A 16884-nucleotide genomic window follows, 5' to 3' on the forward strand; every position below is an offset into this window, starting at 1 on the left:
AGCGAGGTGTCAGCGGAAGCAGAGGTGGCTTCTCGTGGAGCTGGTGTCTCTTCTTCTCCAGGGACACCTGTCCGACCAGGCGAGGGCCCACCCTCCCGGCCTCATTTTCACTCAGTCACCCCTGTAAAGACCCTCTGTCCCGGCACCCTCACACTCTGAGGTACTGGGGCACTGTGCCTCACCAGATGGATCCTTTGGTGGGTGGGGACACAGTGCAGCCCTAGAGCTGCCACAGGGCTCACGGCTTTTCTTTTCCACAGACAGACCGGCCTGTATCGCGTGCATGTGAAACCCAAGCGCCGTTTAAGAAAACTGTCGTCTGACTAGAAATGATACCTGCTGTGTTAGGATTTACAGAACCTTCCAGAGCTGCCCTGGGGAGCAGCTCCAGGTGGAAGAGAGAGACGGTCAGGCCCAGATACCCAGGGAAGCTGACTTCACAAACAGAAGATTCATCCCATGACTGGGCAGTCACTTTCCTGGACGGCTGTATGCACCGCACTCTGATGGTCCCACCAAAAGCTGGTCAGGTTTTCACCTGCCCAGATCAAACCCCTGCTTCCCCACACAAGTCTCTCCAGGCTTGGGCCCCAGGCCGATGGCACCTAAGGCTCCTACAGGTGATTTCTGAGTGCAGGGGTCTGCATCCCACTCGAGCCTGCAGATCCAGCCCTGGCCAGGAACCTGGGCTGTAGCAAGCACCCAGGAGGCTCCCCGAGTCCAAGGGCTGTGCGCACCCAAGATAAAGGTCAGGCTTGCAAAACCGCACACACCTTTATTTCACACCCACTGCAACCCGGTCTCGGCAGACAAGCGCCCTGAGTCACAGTCATGATCGAGATCCTCTTCTGTCCATCTGGTAGGTCACGGAAAACCCAGCACCTTTCAATTAAAATCACATAAAAGATCCCTAGAGAAACTGATCTAGCGGTCTTCCCCCAAACAACAGATTTCCTCTTCATCAGTAAACTCAGCAGCTGACAAGGGAACACAATGTGGACGTGACCGTGAGAGCTGCCAGCACGCAGGACTGTACACATGCATGCTTTCATGTCTGAAGATTCACGACGAATGTCCGAGGGCCCGATCTGACTGTTACCCGCCACCAAGAACTCAAAGAGGAACAGCAAGGGCACTAAGGAAATGTCACCCTTTTTGGAATTCAGCCCTACACCCTGGACAAGGGTCCAGGGCACCGGAGAGGCAGCAACGCTGATCCGAGGGCCCTGCTGCCGTGGGGAAACGTACCTGCCCAGCCTCCCCCACTTCCCGGGGTCCACTCCTCCAGCTTCACGCTGACCTGGTCCCCTGCGCTCAAGTGCCTGCCTGGCAGGAATCTTCACGGTTCCAAGAACTCTCCTGGCTGAACCCAAAGTGACATGCCCTGTTCCAAAGACAGGTGTTCTTGCGGTGCGAAGGACGTTCTGTGGGTTGCAAATATGAGTGCGTGTGCATACACATGTGGCTCCTAAGGGAGACAAAGCTCTTCTTCTCTTTCGCAAGAGAACACACCGCCGGCCGCGGCCCGGGCTACCTCCTCTTCCTGTGTTCCCTCATGTGCGCAGCGATGGAACCGGCAATTTCCGCATTCTTCTTGTTCTGGCCGAAATAATCTAGGAACTGACCATCTGGTCCAATCAAGTACATGATTATTGTATGATCCACCTGCAGAGAAGGGGGGAGAGAGCGGACACAAACATTACCGAAATACACTTATTTTACTGAGTGCTGCAGTAGAGAAGTCCACGCTCATGCTTCAATAGCCTGTCATCTGTAGAATGGCTCGAAGCCTGCTGTAATAAACTCACGGGGACAAATAACTAAAATCTTCTGGGTTCCAGAACTCTGCACGGACTACTGCCGTGAACAGCAGGGAGGGTTTGGAATTCTGGTTCTATCTGTACCATGCGTACCCACACAATCTCTGAGAATCTCCTTCCATGAACCGGCTGGGGCTTTTGGAAGCACTGGTTAGTGCACTGCGCCTCAATGCTGCCTACCACATTTTAGGAGAAAATCCAGAAAACTCACCCCTACTCTGAGTTTATAATTTATAAATTCCAGCACAATATTTAGTCCTGATATTAGCGATGCAAATGGAAATGTGAAAACAAGGGTTTCCTCCCCTAGGAAATTTGTCTATACTATGCAGAATGATCCCATCAGAAGCAGATGACCTGGAAACTTCTCAGGAGCCATAAATGCTATGTCTCCAAGGGGTCATCTTCAATTTATTATCTCTTTTTCAGGCAAAGCTCTGAAAACATTCTCAGCTCTAAGTGAGGCTTAGATTAGTCCTCAATGTTTTTATTTATAGGCTTCCACCAAATCCAAGTTTAAATGAGCAGAAGACGTGGCGCCTGGCGTCCTTGGAATTCACTGCAGGCTTGACTTGCTATTTGGCAAGACGAAAAGGAAGACAGAAATGTGATCACACATAGCACACTGGGGCCACCCTCCGTGGCAACACAGGTCTGCGAGCTTATTACTTCTTTATACACACATGTTCGTAAAGACAGAGTGAATGGAAAGAGTCACCTGCCCGAGCACATAAGGAAGGAATGTAGGCCAAGGGCTCCAACAGCTGGTGATTCCACGCATCTTGGAATAACCCGCTGCAGGAGCAGGACGGGGAGCTGCGCCTCTCTGCACTGCACGTCGGCCAGAGGGCCAGCGGAGGCTCTGCTGTGCAAGCGTGACTCTGTGGCCTACATCCTTCTCCTGACTTCTTCTTTTTCCCCACTCTATGCTCCCTCTTTCCTTAGAAGACTAAACTCCAGTGGATTTCTTTGACGAGAGTTCTTAATGTGTTACTTTCTAATATACAACGGAAATATTGTTCTATCTGCATCTGCGAAACTTGTCGGTGGTTGTTACGTCTTGATGTCCAGCGACCCGTGGGCACAGCATATCACTGTGTGTTTCTAACACAGAGGACTTTAAGGTGGGAGTAAGTAGCTCCTAGGAGAGAAGGAAGCTGTGCTGAAGGACATACTCATTCTCATGCGCCCTTTGTCCTGGGAGTCTGGTACCCTGCTTCTCTACAGATGACCCAAAGCCAAGTCGTTAGCGCCAGAGCTAAGCTTAGGACCTGGGTCTGTCCACTTTCACAGTCCCCCTTCCTACCAATCAGCTCATGCTGGCGTCCTACTGAGGACCAGCAATGCAAATTTTCTAATGGGTGAGTTTGCTGGACACATGTATACGTTCCCTATGTTTTGAAAAGGTAACGTGCACACATAAAAATGAGCACAACAGTGAACTCACGCACTGGAGATCTGCCACTTGTTCCAGACACCCAGCGGCCCTCCGTTGTGCCCAGAGGGAACCACTGCCACCAGTTCCTTCTGGATGCTTCCAGAGAAACTACCCGCGCCTGCCTACTTCTTTCACCACCAGCACCATCCGTGCAGAAGTACCAGCACTGGGCAGCTGCTTCCCCATTCTACATGGAACCGCACACTGTTCCCGGAGTGTGTATGCGGTGGCTTCCGGTTTTCAGTCTTCAAGAACAGTGCTGTAGGGTACAGGTGTAGACAAATCCCCCAGAGTGGAATCTCTAAAGTAAAAAGTATTCCGCCTCCAATGTGACGGACTGCTGCCCGAACAGGGTGTATCGCTTAAATTCCTACCATCCACCCAGGGTCCTGCCTATTCTTCCAAATGCACTCCGACTGTGTATTCCCTTTACCCACACTAGATTTTGACAATACTTCAAATCTCTGACCTCTGCTGATCTAACAGGTAGAAAGTGGCATTACATCGTATAGTTCCCACTCTTTTGAGTGGAACAGAACATCTTTTCTGGGGTTCAAAAGCCAGTTGTAGTTTTTTTTCTTTTTCTCTCTCTCTCTTTTTTAACAGAGAGAGTAAGGGGGAGGCGAGGGGCAGAGGCTCCATCTCACGACCTTGAGATGATGACCTGAGCCAAAATCAAGAGTTGGATGCCTAACGGACTGAGCCAGCCAGGTACCCCAAGTAGCAGAAACACTTGGTACGTAACGCAGATGGAGGGACCATCAATATATAACACGGCGACATACACGCTCAGCCTCCGACGGCATCCTCAGTGTCTGGCGTGCCCACCTGACACGTCCTATCTGTCCAAAGACTCCACGGGCCAGAAAGCTTCCCTTCTGCAGCTCCTGAGATTGAGAAAACCTTACTCGGTTACACCCCAGCTTTTAAGACACTCCCTCACTCCCCGCAGGCCTGTCATTAGGTCTTGACGGAAGCTTCCCATACTGTTTCGTGGAGGAAGATCTATGACCTCAAGGCACAGAAGGCTTAGCAGTGAGAAACCCAACAAGCTGGAGAGCGCCTCCCCCTACTGGTTGGCTTAGCGAATGTGTATAACGACCTCACTGGTTCTTGCTGTACCTGTTAATTCCAGCGCACTTAGTAACACGCAGGTTTCCATTAGCTTCAGGCATCTAACTCACTGTGTCTGAGCAAAAGGTCAAATTCTTAGAGCAGTGGACTAGTAGGTCTCAGACAGGGTCCAGCATGTATTCCAGGGGCTTCAGCCACTGTAAGACTCAAGTGTCTACAGGGGTGCCCAGGGGACTCAGGCTGTTAGGTGTCTGCCTTCAGCTTTAGTCACCATCTCCCGGGTCCTGGGATCCAGCCTCTCTCTCTCTCTCTCTCTAAGTAAATAAAAATGTTAAAAAAAAAAAAAGACTTAAATATCTGCATTCTAATCTTTAAAATGCAAAAAGTGGCCACTGCCATTCTGATTTCTGTGCGGCACCACCTTCTGACTGAGTACAAGCCTCAGTGCCCAAAGGCACGTTTACGACCCACAGGGCACTAGGTGTCGCTGCTGGTTACAGGCAGACACCATGAAAATGACGTGTTCCTGCTGAGCCAAGACCAACCAGTCAACGCAGACCACACAGCCTGACGTCCCCAGGTGTTTTACAGGACACACGGGGAGCAGCTTGGGACAGCCTGGCATCCATCTGAGAGTGGGCTCACCCAAACCACGGTTTGTAGACAGACTCATGACTAGTCGCTTTGCCCAACCAACGTGACAGAGAAGCCAGAGCACGAGGGGAAAAATAGAACCACTCCTACAAGGTCAACTATTCACGGGCAGGAAGAAATGTCCAGTTTGAGAAGAAACCTGGGTGGGCGGGGCTGTGCACAAGGAAGGCACCATCCTCCCCAGGCTCGTGGGGCGGCGCTACTGAACACTGGCTCTGTCTGTCCTTCCTCGGCAGAAGGTAAATATAAACACAGAACAGTGCAAGGCATACCAATCCTAGAAAAGCACACATTACAGGAAGTCTACCTTTTCACAGCTTTCAATCTTTTCTCTTGCTTTTCAGAACTCTGAGGCATTCCAAAAATGCAGTTCCCCGGGCCCTCACACTGCTGCTTACACTTCTTCCCTGGGGACACAGGGAGAATCTACACCATGTTTTTTTTTCCCCCTTAACATATAATGTAGTATTAGCCCCAGGGGTACAGGTCTGTGAATCACCAGATTTACATATTTCACAGCACTCACCATAGCACATACCCTCCTCAATGTCTATCACCCAGCCACCCTCTCCCTACCACCCCCCTGAGGCCGACAACCTTCAGTTTGTTTTGTGAGATTAAGAGTCACTTATGGTTTGTCTCCCTCCTGATCCCATCTTGTTTCATTTGTTCTTTTCCTACCACCAAACCCCCCACGTTGCATCTCCACTTCCTCATATCAGGGGGATCATATGATAATTATCTTTCTCTGCTTGACTTATTTCGCTCAGCATAATACTCTCTAGTTCTATCCACGTCGTCGCAAATGGCAAGATTTCATTTCTTTTGATGGCTGCATAGTATTCCATTGTGTATATATACCACATCTTCTTTATCCATTCATCTGTGGACGGACATCTAGGTTCTTTCCATAGTTTGGCTATTGTGGACATTGCTGCTATAAACATTCGGGTGCACATGCCCTTCGGATCACTTCATTTGTATCTTTAGGGTAAATACCCAGTAGTGCGATTGCTGGGTTGTAGGGTAGCTCTATTTTCAACTTTTTGAGGAACTGCATACTGTGTTCCCGAGCGGCTGAACCAGCTTGCATTCCCACCAGCAGTGTAGGAGGGTTCCCCTTTCTCTGCATCCTCGCCAGCATCTGTCCTTTCCTGACTTGTTAATTTTAGTCATTCTGACTGGCCTACACTATGTTTTGAACTCAAAGAACCACCGTTCCCAAATGATGGCTTCTCTTTATTTCCAAAGTGGTATCCAAGCAGCAGGTTCTACTGAATCTAAAATATCACTTGCTGTGTACTTTCCCATAATTTTATGGGCCACTAAGAAAGGTAATGGGCAATGAAGTTACATGAACAGTGACTCTACATTAAACAAGCAGCCTTAAAAAGGTGATACTTCTTTTGTCCTTTCAAATATCCCCAATTCCTGAGGAATTCGTGCAGATCTCTTTTTCATTTCTGAAGCCAGTCACTTGAGCTGTACGACCATGTGGGGCCTGAGAGCCGGCCATGGCCGACCCGAGCATTTACTTACTATGTAGTCCTCGTCCTCGTCCTTGGGGCCAGGGCTGTAATATACCCGGTACGCTCGGGCCACTTGATCAATCTCTTCTTTGCTGCCAGTCAGGCCAACCAGTTTGGGAGAAAATTCTGGGGGAGGGGGGGGAGTGAGAAACACAGTGAAAGATGAGAAGCAAGCAAAATCCGCCTCCCCACCTCGACTTTAAAAACCAGTCTCAGTTCTAAAGCCACTTTCTTCTGTGGGTCCCTGACCACCTGCCCTCGCGAGCCACAGGAAAACAACAGATGCAAATTCTCCTCTCTGATAAAGATGTCATGTCTCCAAGACAGGCCACCTTCTGGGCCATCAAGTGCACTGCAGCAGATTTAAAAGAACAGAACCCGTATGACATGTGCTTGCAGACCCCAGTGGAGTTAACCGAGAAGTTAGTAACAGAAAAGTAAGTGGAAAATCCCAAGCCACACGGAGATGAAATGCTCTTCTGAATAATAATACAGATCAGAGAAGAGATCTCAAGAGAAATTGGAAAGTATTATGAACTAAGTGAAAATGAAAACCCGCGAGCAGAAATCAATGAAAACACAACTTATCAAAATTTGTGGGATACAGTCAGAGCACGGCTCCGAGGGACATTTGTGGCACCAAATTGGTACGCTGGAGAAGATGAGAGACCTAAAACCAGGGCCTAAATATCCCCCACAGGAAGCTAGAAATAGAAGAGCAAATTAGATCTGAAGCGAACAGAAGAAAAGAATGAGTGCAGAAATCAATGAAACTGAAAAGAAGAAATAGATAGAGATAAACCAAGGAAACCCAAAGCTGGTTTTTTGTAACATGTAAGTCAGATCCTTTCAAAACGATCTTGTAAAGACCAGGAGGGAATGGATTTTAATTATTTAAATCACACTTTTTTTTAAAAGATTTTTATTTATTTATTTGTCAGAGAGAGAGAGGAGCAAGAGTGAGCACAAGCAGGCAGAGTGGCAGGCAGAGGGAGAGGGAGAAGCAGGCTTCCTGCTGAGCAAGGAGCCCGATGTGGGACTCGATCCCAGGATGCTGGGATCATGCATGACCTGAGCCGAAGGCAGCCGCTTAACCAGCTGAGCCACCCAGGCGTCCCTTTAAATCACATTTTTAAAGAACTTGGTTATTTTTAAATACTTAGATGTACTTCCGAGACATGTGACGTTTACAGATATTGTCAAGAATCAGGCAGGACAGGTTTTCATCATATTCTGAAAAAAAGGTTTGCTCCACGACTCAGTCATCCCACGCCAACGGCTGTATCTCATTGTCCAGCAAACAATCTCACGGCACACACCTGCTATTTGGTTTTTGGGATTCAGGGAATGAGCTGGCGGAAGTCACTTAAACACCTGGGTTCAACAGACTACAGAGATGACAGTCCAACACCTAACAGCAGGACCTTCTTCCAGAAGTGGAGGAAAAAAGCCTACAGTCATTTCTTAATTCATTCTGATTTGAAAAACTGCTCAGATACTGAAAATGCAAGAAGGTTTTCCTTCCCATTCTGAGTAGAGAGAAAAGTGAATGGCGTCTAAATTAGTTGCACGTCCAGACATTTTTAAGGAAAAATTGTTGAAATTGCAATAATTTTCTACATTTCCCCCTATTTACATACCTAGGAAAGAATTTTTTTAAAAAATTTTATTTATTTATTTGACAGATAGATCACAAGTAGGCAGAGAGGCAGGCAGAGAGAGAGGAGGAAGTAGGCTCCCTGCTGAGCAGAGAGCCCTATGCAAGGCTTGATCCCAGGACCTGGGATCATGACCTGAGCTGAAGGCAGAGGCTTTAACCCACTGAGCCTAGTGGCCTACTTGTCATTTCTCTCTGTCAAATAAATAAATAAATAAATAAATAAATAAATAAATCTTTAAAGAATTTTGAAAGAATGGAGCTTTCAAAAACTCTAAAAGCTTAAACAGGTGTACGTATGTGCCAGTGAAAAAGATTACTGTAAGGGTTTTGCAATTCCTTTGCAAGAACTCAGCTCTCTCATCTGGGGACATTTAGGATTCGGGTAACCCGCAGTAACAAACCACTGCCACCATAACACACTTACAATAGAGATCGTCAGTCACCCATGAGCCAGACCTGCTTTTTACTTATTTAGGAAGTAACTATTGTTCTTGTTCACATTCCTGCTAAGCCTGCACACTATGAATATGTATTTGCCTTAAATATCTAATAGAAACTCCAAACTTCAAGGAAAAATAAACCTAACCTCTGGTTGGGCAAAAATTTCTTGCAAATGAAACCAGAAGAATTATGTACAAAAGAATATACTAATAGACTGGATTTCATCAAAATTGAAAACCACTCTTCAAGGCACATTGAGAGACTGAGATGAGAAGCCACAGGCTGGGAGAAAATGTCTGTGATAAATGCAAGTAAAACGAACAGCCCCAAAGAAGACAGACAGGATCAAAAATAAGAACATGAAAAGATGCTTAGTATTTTTTTCTAAACATTTATTTATTCGAGAGAGAGAATGAGCGACTGGGGGGAGGGACGGGGCAGAGGGAGAATCCTAAGCAGACTCCCCGCTGAGTGTAGAGCCTGACAAGGGGCTCAATCTCATGACCCCAAGATCAGGCCTGTGTGGAAACCAGGAGTCAGATACTCCAATCAACTGTGCAGCTGTGCCACCCCGGCACCCCAGGTGCCCATTCCCAAGGGTCATTAGGGTAAAGCATATCAAATCCACGATGAGTAACCACTGAAGTCCGAGTGAAATGGCTAAAATTAAAGGCTGACCACATCAGGTGTGGGTGAGTGGGCAGGAGCCGGAGCTCTCACACATGGCTGACGGGAGTGTGAAAATGTACAACCACTCTGGAACACTGTTCATCAGTTTCTAAAAAAGATGAACGTGCACCCAGCACATGCTCCCACAACCTACTCGGATGCATTTACTCCAGAGAAATGGAAAGTCCGTCTCCGTACAAAGACTTGGACTTGACTGCTCTGCAGCAGCCCCGAACTAGAAGTAACCCGTGTCCACCAACAGAACAAGGCTCGGCAACAGAAGGGTGAACACGGACACAGGCGAAAACATGGACGAGTCTCAAAAGCCTCTTTATGGGGAAAGAAGCCATTAAAAAAGAAAAAAAAAAAAGAGTACAAAGTGTACAATTCTTTCACATCAACTTCTAGAAAATGCAAAGTAACCTACATTGACAGAGAGCAGATAAGTGGGTGCCAGAGACCGGAGTGGGGGCAAAGGGGAGGGAGAAGCAAGGGTGCAAGGAAACCGCTGGGGCAGACGGTAACGTCCAGTTTTCCATTGCAGTGATGGTCTCAGAAGCGCGGACACACGATGAAAGCTAACAGACCGCACACTCCATACATGTACGTGTTAGCATGTGTTTGTTATAGCTCAATAAATACGTCACACGACAGAAGACACAGCAGATCCTCCATGAAACACACTAAAATAACGTCAAAGCTTTAGACAGTATGTGTGATAATGCGTCATATGTAACATTAAATGTAAAACTATTCATTAGTTTTTTTGACCAGTAGCTTAGCCAGTTTCACCGTAATTAAAATTCCAATTTCTGGGCGCCTGGGTGGCTCAGTTGGTTAAGCAACTGCCTTCAGCTCAGGTCATGATCCTGGAGTTCGGGATCGAGTCCCGCATTGGGCTCCCAGCTACACGGGGAGTCTGCTTCTCTCTCTGACCCTCTCCTCTCTCATGCTCTCACTGTCTCTTTCTCAAATAAATAAAGTAACATAACATAAAAGAAAATTCCAATTCCTGATTTTTTAGCACCCATGTTGTCACTCCTATAACAAGACAGATTTATTGTCATTTTTCAGTTAAAGAAATTTGAATCCCAAGAAATTACGATTTGCCCAAGCTCAGAAGAACCTAGGTACTCATCCTTAATTCTGTCATAACTTAGTCTGTAAAAGTGCCTCCTCATAGGTTTTAGCCGGCATGTGGAGACGTTTCAACTTTTCCATGGAAAGTTACACGTCTCTGTCATAATAAACATTCTGGATTTACAAAATACGTGTTAGGAACGCAAACTGTGTATAGTCTCTCATCTCCCAATCTGCATGCCCCCAGGACATACGTCTGTCCTAATTTTACAGAGTGAGATGCGGAGCTGGAACTAGAAGCCATGTGTCTTCACTCTCTACTCAACATTGTCAGCTTTGTTGATATGTGAAGGCCAATTTCAGCCTTTCCTGGGACGAAATAAAAAGAGCCGTGCATTAGGAATTGAGAAATCTGTTTATTTGCTGATCAGCCCAAGTTACAGCAGAGCCGCATCTTCTCATCTGAATCTGTCACTTGCCCTCCCTATTCCACGAGGCACGTGAGGTTAAATGAGGTGATCTTTCAGAAACTTTAAGAGCTTAAACAGATGTAAAGTCTTATTATTCTTTTCATATTTTTATTTTATTTACTTGAGAGAGAGAGAAAGCACGTGTATGAGTAGGGTGGGGGAGCAGAGGGAGACTCTCCAGAAAATTCCCCGCTGAGTAGACAGCCTGACGCTCAATCCCACGACCCTGAGAACATGACCTGAGCTGAACTCAAGGGTTGGATGTTTTCAACTCATTTACCCACCCAGACACCCCGAGATGTAAATATTATTAACAAAACATACCTTTCACATAATTTGCGATGGCTTCTTTTGTGTCCCTTTCTGGGTCAATGGTGATGAAAAGTGGAGTTAAATTTGGCAGAGTTGGAATATTATCTGAAAGAAAGTTCTGGTCGGTCAGTATTCACACTCTAGGGGAAAAGAGGACAGCAGCATGAACAATGGAGAGCAGGAAGTGCTACAGCAAGGCGTTCAAGAAATAGATGGACACCGGATGTTCCAGTGGAGAGGCCGGGGCAGGCGATGGGACAGCCTGCGGGACAGGAGATGTCCACAGCCTCTGCAGCGGAACTAGGTCCTTATCCCACCTAATGCCTGCACCAGCACGTGCACATTACCCAGATCACATCGTGTGGCTCTCTCGTGTCCTGATCCAATCTGATGTTCGCAGTCTGCTCCCCACACTGTATCTTAAGGGCAAAGTAGCCATCAACGAGGCCCAAATCCCCTGAAACAATTATTTTAAGAAGGACGTAGACTGCGCCCTCACTGGTAGGAACTACTGCTGACTGATCACATGACAGACTATACTGGTGATTTCCGGGTCTGTGTGTCATGGGGACGAGAGCAGGGTCAGTGGCGGGCGTCCACAATCAGGGAAGGGACACAATGCAAAGCTATGGGAAACCAGACCTCCCCGGCATCTTTAAGCAATCTGACGTTCAGCATCAGAACAAGCTCTCTCTGGTAGACAATATGGCCACAGGAATCAAAGCAGCGAACAATGCGACGCGGAGATTTTATGTTCTCACAAGGAGCCCCAATAATCACGACATGCGACCTGACAGAAATGTAAGAACATGAAAAGCATGGTAACGCAAACGTACTTTTTATAGTCAGCAACAGCTTACCTATCTCATCCACGACTTGTATCATTTTTTCTAGTTCTTCTGGGCAGACATCAGGGCAATGAGTGAAACCAAAATAAATCAACACCCACTGACCCACGTAGTCTTTGTCAGTTTTGGGCTCTCCAGTATGCGTCGTGAGGGAAAATGGGCCCCCGAGCAGAGGCTTTCCCAGGCTTCGCTGCCGTTCCTTCTCCAGCTCTGGAAGAGATACAGACACGCAGGTTACAAAAGTCAGTCTAGCCACAGGCACCGAAATGCCTGAGGTACAGTCAGTTCTATACTCGTGACTGTGGCAGCACAGACTGTTCCCAAGCAGCTTAAAAAGTCTCTTTAAAAAATAAGATCCAGCAATGAACAAAATCAAATCAAATGTTATGCTGTGTAGTAAGGGTGGTAAGAAAACCAAGTGGTAAAGATATTGCTTCCTCTCCTGGAACAATTCAGTCCAGTCGTTAGGACCGGGTGGGGTGGGGGCTGCTATGGCCCAGAGTGGACTGTCTGAGCCCAAGTGTGGCAGGCTGGGTGGCCTGGCATCTGCAGGGTTAGCCTGAGTGTCCTGAGGAGGGCATCTGAGTGGGGTGGGGACAGCAGCAATGGAACCTGAGTTACACGCAGGGATGAATCATAAATAAGCATATTAAAGGTAAGAGTAACACCCGGCAGAAGAGGTAGAAAGATGGACAGAGACAATCAGAACGTGCCCCATAGCATGGAGCAGAGACTGCGGGTGCCGGTGTGAACCTCAGGGCTGAGACACATACAGATAGAGAAGGAAACAGACATGTAAGTACATACGTCTAGTTTCTAGCTTGGTCTCCAGAGAGGACCCTGGAGCAGACACAGCGCAGCAGCGATGAGCCCATCCTGACTTCTATCATCCTTCACCAAAAGGAAACAGGGTTTTGTGGAGAAATGGAGGACGAACAAAATGAGCCAGATTTTAGGAATAATTCAGAGAACATTGGAGGCAGGTGAAAAGGAACAGGAAATTGCTCAGACTCCCAAGGATCAATATGGGACAATCTGAGCTTCTAAATAAAGAGAATACGGATTACAATTCTCGGAATACGGAGGAAAGCAGGCATCTGGGCACATGTACACAGAGAGTTTGGTGCGGACTACAGTATTTACATGTGTAAACACACACCACAAAATCCATGTTAACTGGATTTTCGGTAGAGAAGCCTGACAGACACACGGTCAACCTGAACAGTATCAGTAATGGGACAGAATGAAATCACATGGCGCCGGACTAGAAGCAGTGGGAACACAGCATCACTTTGGGGACATTCCTGCCAAAAAGATAGGACCCAATCTAAATTGTGAGGAAATGAGACAAACCCAAACTAGGGGACATTGTACAAAATAACAGTTCTCAAGGTCATGGAAGTCACATGAAGACTGAAGAGACTGTGACAGGTGGAAGGGGACTGCAGAGACCTGCAGGAGCGGGAATGGTTCTGACCCGACCCTTCTGCGACACAGAACATCAGGGAGCGGCACTTGAATGAGGTCTGAAGGCTGAACGGCAGTTAACACGTCGATGTTAATTTTCTGATCGGATGGAGGCATTATGACTATGTCGGGAGAATGTACTCGTTTGTAAGAAGTACACAATGAGGTATTTGATGAGGCATCATGTCGGCAAATACTCTCAGATAATTTAGAAATACTTTCGATAGTTTTTTTTTTTTTAATAAAACAACTACTACTGCAGCTGAAATTCCAAACTAAAGCCAAAGGCTTGCATATCCTAGAACTGTCTCTGCCACTACTTCCCCAGCTTCTCAGACCTGTTTCTTTGTGAAACTAAAGGAACATAACTTCTCATTAGACCATGATGATCACATACATATATGATATAAATGAAACACGTCTACATATCGATATGGATCTTATATTGCTAAGGTGTAAAGCCTACGAATCCTTGCAGATTTAAACACATTCTTTGTATCATGGCATCAAAAGAAACTCTAAAAGAACCAAAACAGATTTAAATGATATTTTAAAGGTTTATTGGAAACTTCTAACCCAAAACTTAAAAGCCTAAAATTTATATAACCATGGCTCATTTATCAGAACTAAGAAATTAAAGTTGGTGCAGTACTATTCACTTGAATTGGAATTCACCAGTTTTTTCATTGTCTATCATCTGGTCCAGGACCTAGTCCAAGGCACCAGTGTCTAACAATCTAAAAAGACTTAATGTGGACTGAATTGGAGGAGGGTGGTATGAAGCCCAGAGGGTAGAGAGATGACTAAGATGTAGTCCAGCGGTGGGGCGCTGGGGCGCCTGGGTGGCTCAACAGGTTAAAGCCTCTGCCTTCAGCTCAGGTCATGATCCCGGGGTTCTGGGATCGAGTCCCGCATCGGGCTCTCTGCTCAGCAGGGAGCCTGCTTCCTCCCTCTCTCTCTGCCTGCTTCTCTGTCTACTTGTGATCTCTCTGTCAAATAAATAAAATCTTTAAAAAAAACCTGGAACATTCACTAAAATATAAAGTTCTTGCAAACAATTTCTAAGCATTTCCTTGCTAATCCAGACCCATTCCTGGCACCCACTGACCAGGTTCTCCCAATCTCTGTCCATCATCTGTGGTCAGCCTCTGTCCGGCCTCTCCCTCTGCTGATACTCAAAGTGGTTAGAAGTTGGCTCTTCTTTGGCCCTCAGAGCACCCTTGCCCCTGGCCTAGCAGAACCTCAGCTAGTGAAATACTTTCCTTCCGTGTCTGCTCCCCTGTCCTGTGTACCTCAATGGCTGGACTACATCTTAGTCATCTCTCTACCCTCTGGGCTTCATACCACCCTCCTCCAATTCAGTCCACATTAAGTCTTTTTAGATTGTTAGACACTGGTACCTTGGACTAGATCCTGGACCAGATGATAGACAATGAAAAAACTGGTGAATTCCAATTCAAGTGAATAGTACTGCACCAACTTTAATTTCTTAGTTCTGATAAATGAGCCATGGTTATAGAATTTGTTAACACAGCGGAAACCAGGTGAAAGGTACATAGAACTCTCTATGCCAACTTTGTAACTATTCTGTTCATCTAAAATTATTTAAAGATAAGCAGTTTAAAAACAAAAGAAAAGATGTTAGAAAAGGATTTCATTTTGAGCTGCCCAGAGGAGATCTACTTACTCTGTGTCTTTTCTTTCTTGAAGTACTTCATTCCAGCCAATAAAGCTCCACCGATTGCAAATGTGAATGCCAAAGACTTCCAGGAAACAGGCTACTGGGGCAGAGATTTCAGATAAAAATACTAGTAAGATGCAAACATTTAACCATACTAAATTTGCTATCATGGCATTTAATGTACATAAACATGGGTCTTGATCCCCTTAAATACACAGAACGTTCCTGTGACTCTGGGGTGAGAAAGTACTGACAGTGGGTGGTTCTATCTGGGCTGTGATGACAATGACAGGGCCATTCACTGATAAAGGGAAAGTGGTTAAGTGCAGGACACCTGAGTGGCTCAGTTGGTTTAAGCGTCTGCCTTCAGCTCAGGTCATGATTCTGGGGTCCTGGGATTGACCCCACATCGGCTACCTGCTCAGCAGGGAGCCTGATTCTCCCTCAGCCTGCTGCTCCCCCTGCTTGTGCTCTCTCCCTGTGACAAATAAACAAAATCTTAAAAAAAGAAAAAAAGTCGTTAAGCGCATTTCATGTGAAAGATGACCCAAAGCTCAAGTCCCATGACTGTTACTAAGGGTCACCCTGACACCAAATGCTGATTTCAAAACCGGTTAATGATGTGATTGTGCTGACACTGGGAACATAAATCAACCAAACGAAATTCGGGAGGTAGTTCTAACTCTGGCTTCCAGAAGTAACAAAGCGAAAGCAGAAATGAGCTTCTTGCAAATTATTTCTTTGCGCTCTTTTTCAAGTCCCAAGGTAAGATGTCGAGTGCCTCGGCCTCATTCATTAACCTACCTCCCCCAGCTTCTAGACCCCATTTCTCTTACCCAACACTAGTGGGTAGTGGCTCTCACGTTCTCCTGGGGTCAGAACTAGAACCCAAGAGAAACCAAGGAAAAAGGCATACCCTGCACGCAACTACGACCCCTCATTTTTGCTCAATTTCAACACATACGCCAAACCTCTAAAGGGGGTTCAAGTGACAGAAGCAAACACGCTCCCCTATTTCGGGGTTATTTTGGGAGGAGGCGGCGCAAATATAAAACCAAGCCCGAAAATCCAGCCGCGTGGGGGAAGACGTCGCTTCTCCCGTTCTCCCTTTCTGGCTGGACTTCGGGACGAAGCAAGGGAAAGGCGGGAGGGGAGTCTGTGACCCGGGTAAGGCTGAGCCGGAGGCCACTTCCGAGGTCACCACCAAACGGGGTGGGGAGGCCGCGAGGCACCGTGCAGGCGCGACAAGTCCAGGGAGGGCTGCGGGTGTACACTCACCCCGGGCTTGGAGGGGCGCGTGGGGTGTCTGCCGCCCTTCGGCTCCGGGCCGGACGACCTCGGCGGGGGCGGGACCCCGGTGCTCCAGGACCGGCTTCCCCAGCCGCAGCGAGCGAGCTGCGAGGTCAGCCTCGCCTCCCCTCGCCGCGCGCCGAGTTGCCTCAGCCACACTCCGGCGGCCCCCTCCGCCGACCCCCAGACCCTGAGCCCGTAGGGCAGGAGCCGCCAAAGCCGGCCCCCCGGAAGCAGCATGCTGGGGCCGAGGTCCACCCAAAACCCCGCCAAGCACTCGGGGGAACCGCGCCTCCTGGGCCCGCCCCCCGACTTCCGGCGCCGTTCCCACTTCCTCCGGAAGTCGCCGGGGGCCGCTCTCTGCGCTCCACTCGTTGGTGGCGAGGTCGCCCAGCCGGTAGCCAGGGAGCCCCTGGGCTGTGGAGTCGACGCGCGGTAGGTGGTTCCTCGC

The 16884-nt window shown here is 47.6% G+C and overlaps 2 protein-coding genes across 4 annotated transcripts in view; one reads left to right on the forward strand and one right to left on the reverse strand.

The window, feature by feature from the left end:
* Nucleotides 1–755: 755 nt before the first annotated feature.
* On the reverse strand, nucleotides 756–16687 carry SCO1 (synthesis of cytochrome C oxidase 1). The gene is made up of 6 exons (XM_082707585.1): nucleotides 16422–16687; nucleotides 15150–15240; nucleotides 12008–12205; nucleotides 11160–11252; nucleotides 6526–6641; nucleotides 756–1665 (listed from the first exon to the last, which is right to left on the reverse strand). The coding sequence occupies exons 1-6, from the start codon at nucleotides 16671–16673 to the stop codon at nucleotides 1531–1533; spliced, it is 885 nt and encodes a 294-aa protein (XP_082563711.1). The 5' UTR covers nucleotides 16674–16687; the 3' UTR covers nucleotides 756–1530.
* Nucleotides 16688–16777: 90 nt separating this feature from the next.
* The window catches only part of ADPRM (ADP-ribose/CDP-alcohol diphosphatase, manganese dependent), a 99099-nt gene continuing 98992 nt past the window's right edge, over nucleotides 16778–16884 (forward strand). The window contains exon 1 of one of the 3 annotated variants that reach the window (XM_082707579.1): nucleotides 16778–16868. The gene's annotated coding sequence lies outside the window, so the exon portion shown is untranslated. The remainder of the gene's footprint in view (nucleotides 16869–16884) is intronic. The other 2 variants (XM_082707584.1, XM_082707582.1) reach the window with 2 other exon arrangements.

Source organism: Mustela nivalis, assembly GCF_964662115.1.
Source record: "Mustela nivalis genome assembly, chromosome: 17".
Lineage (NCBI taxonomy): Eukaryota > Metazoa > Chordata > Mammalia > Carnivora > Mustelidae > Mustela > Mustela nivalis.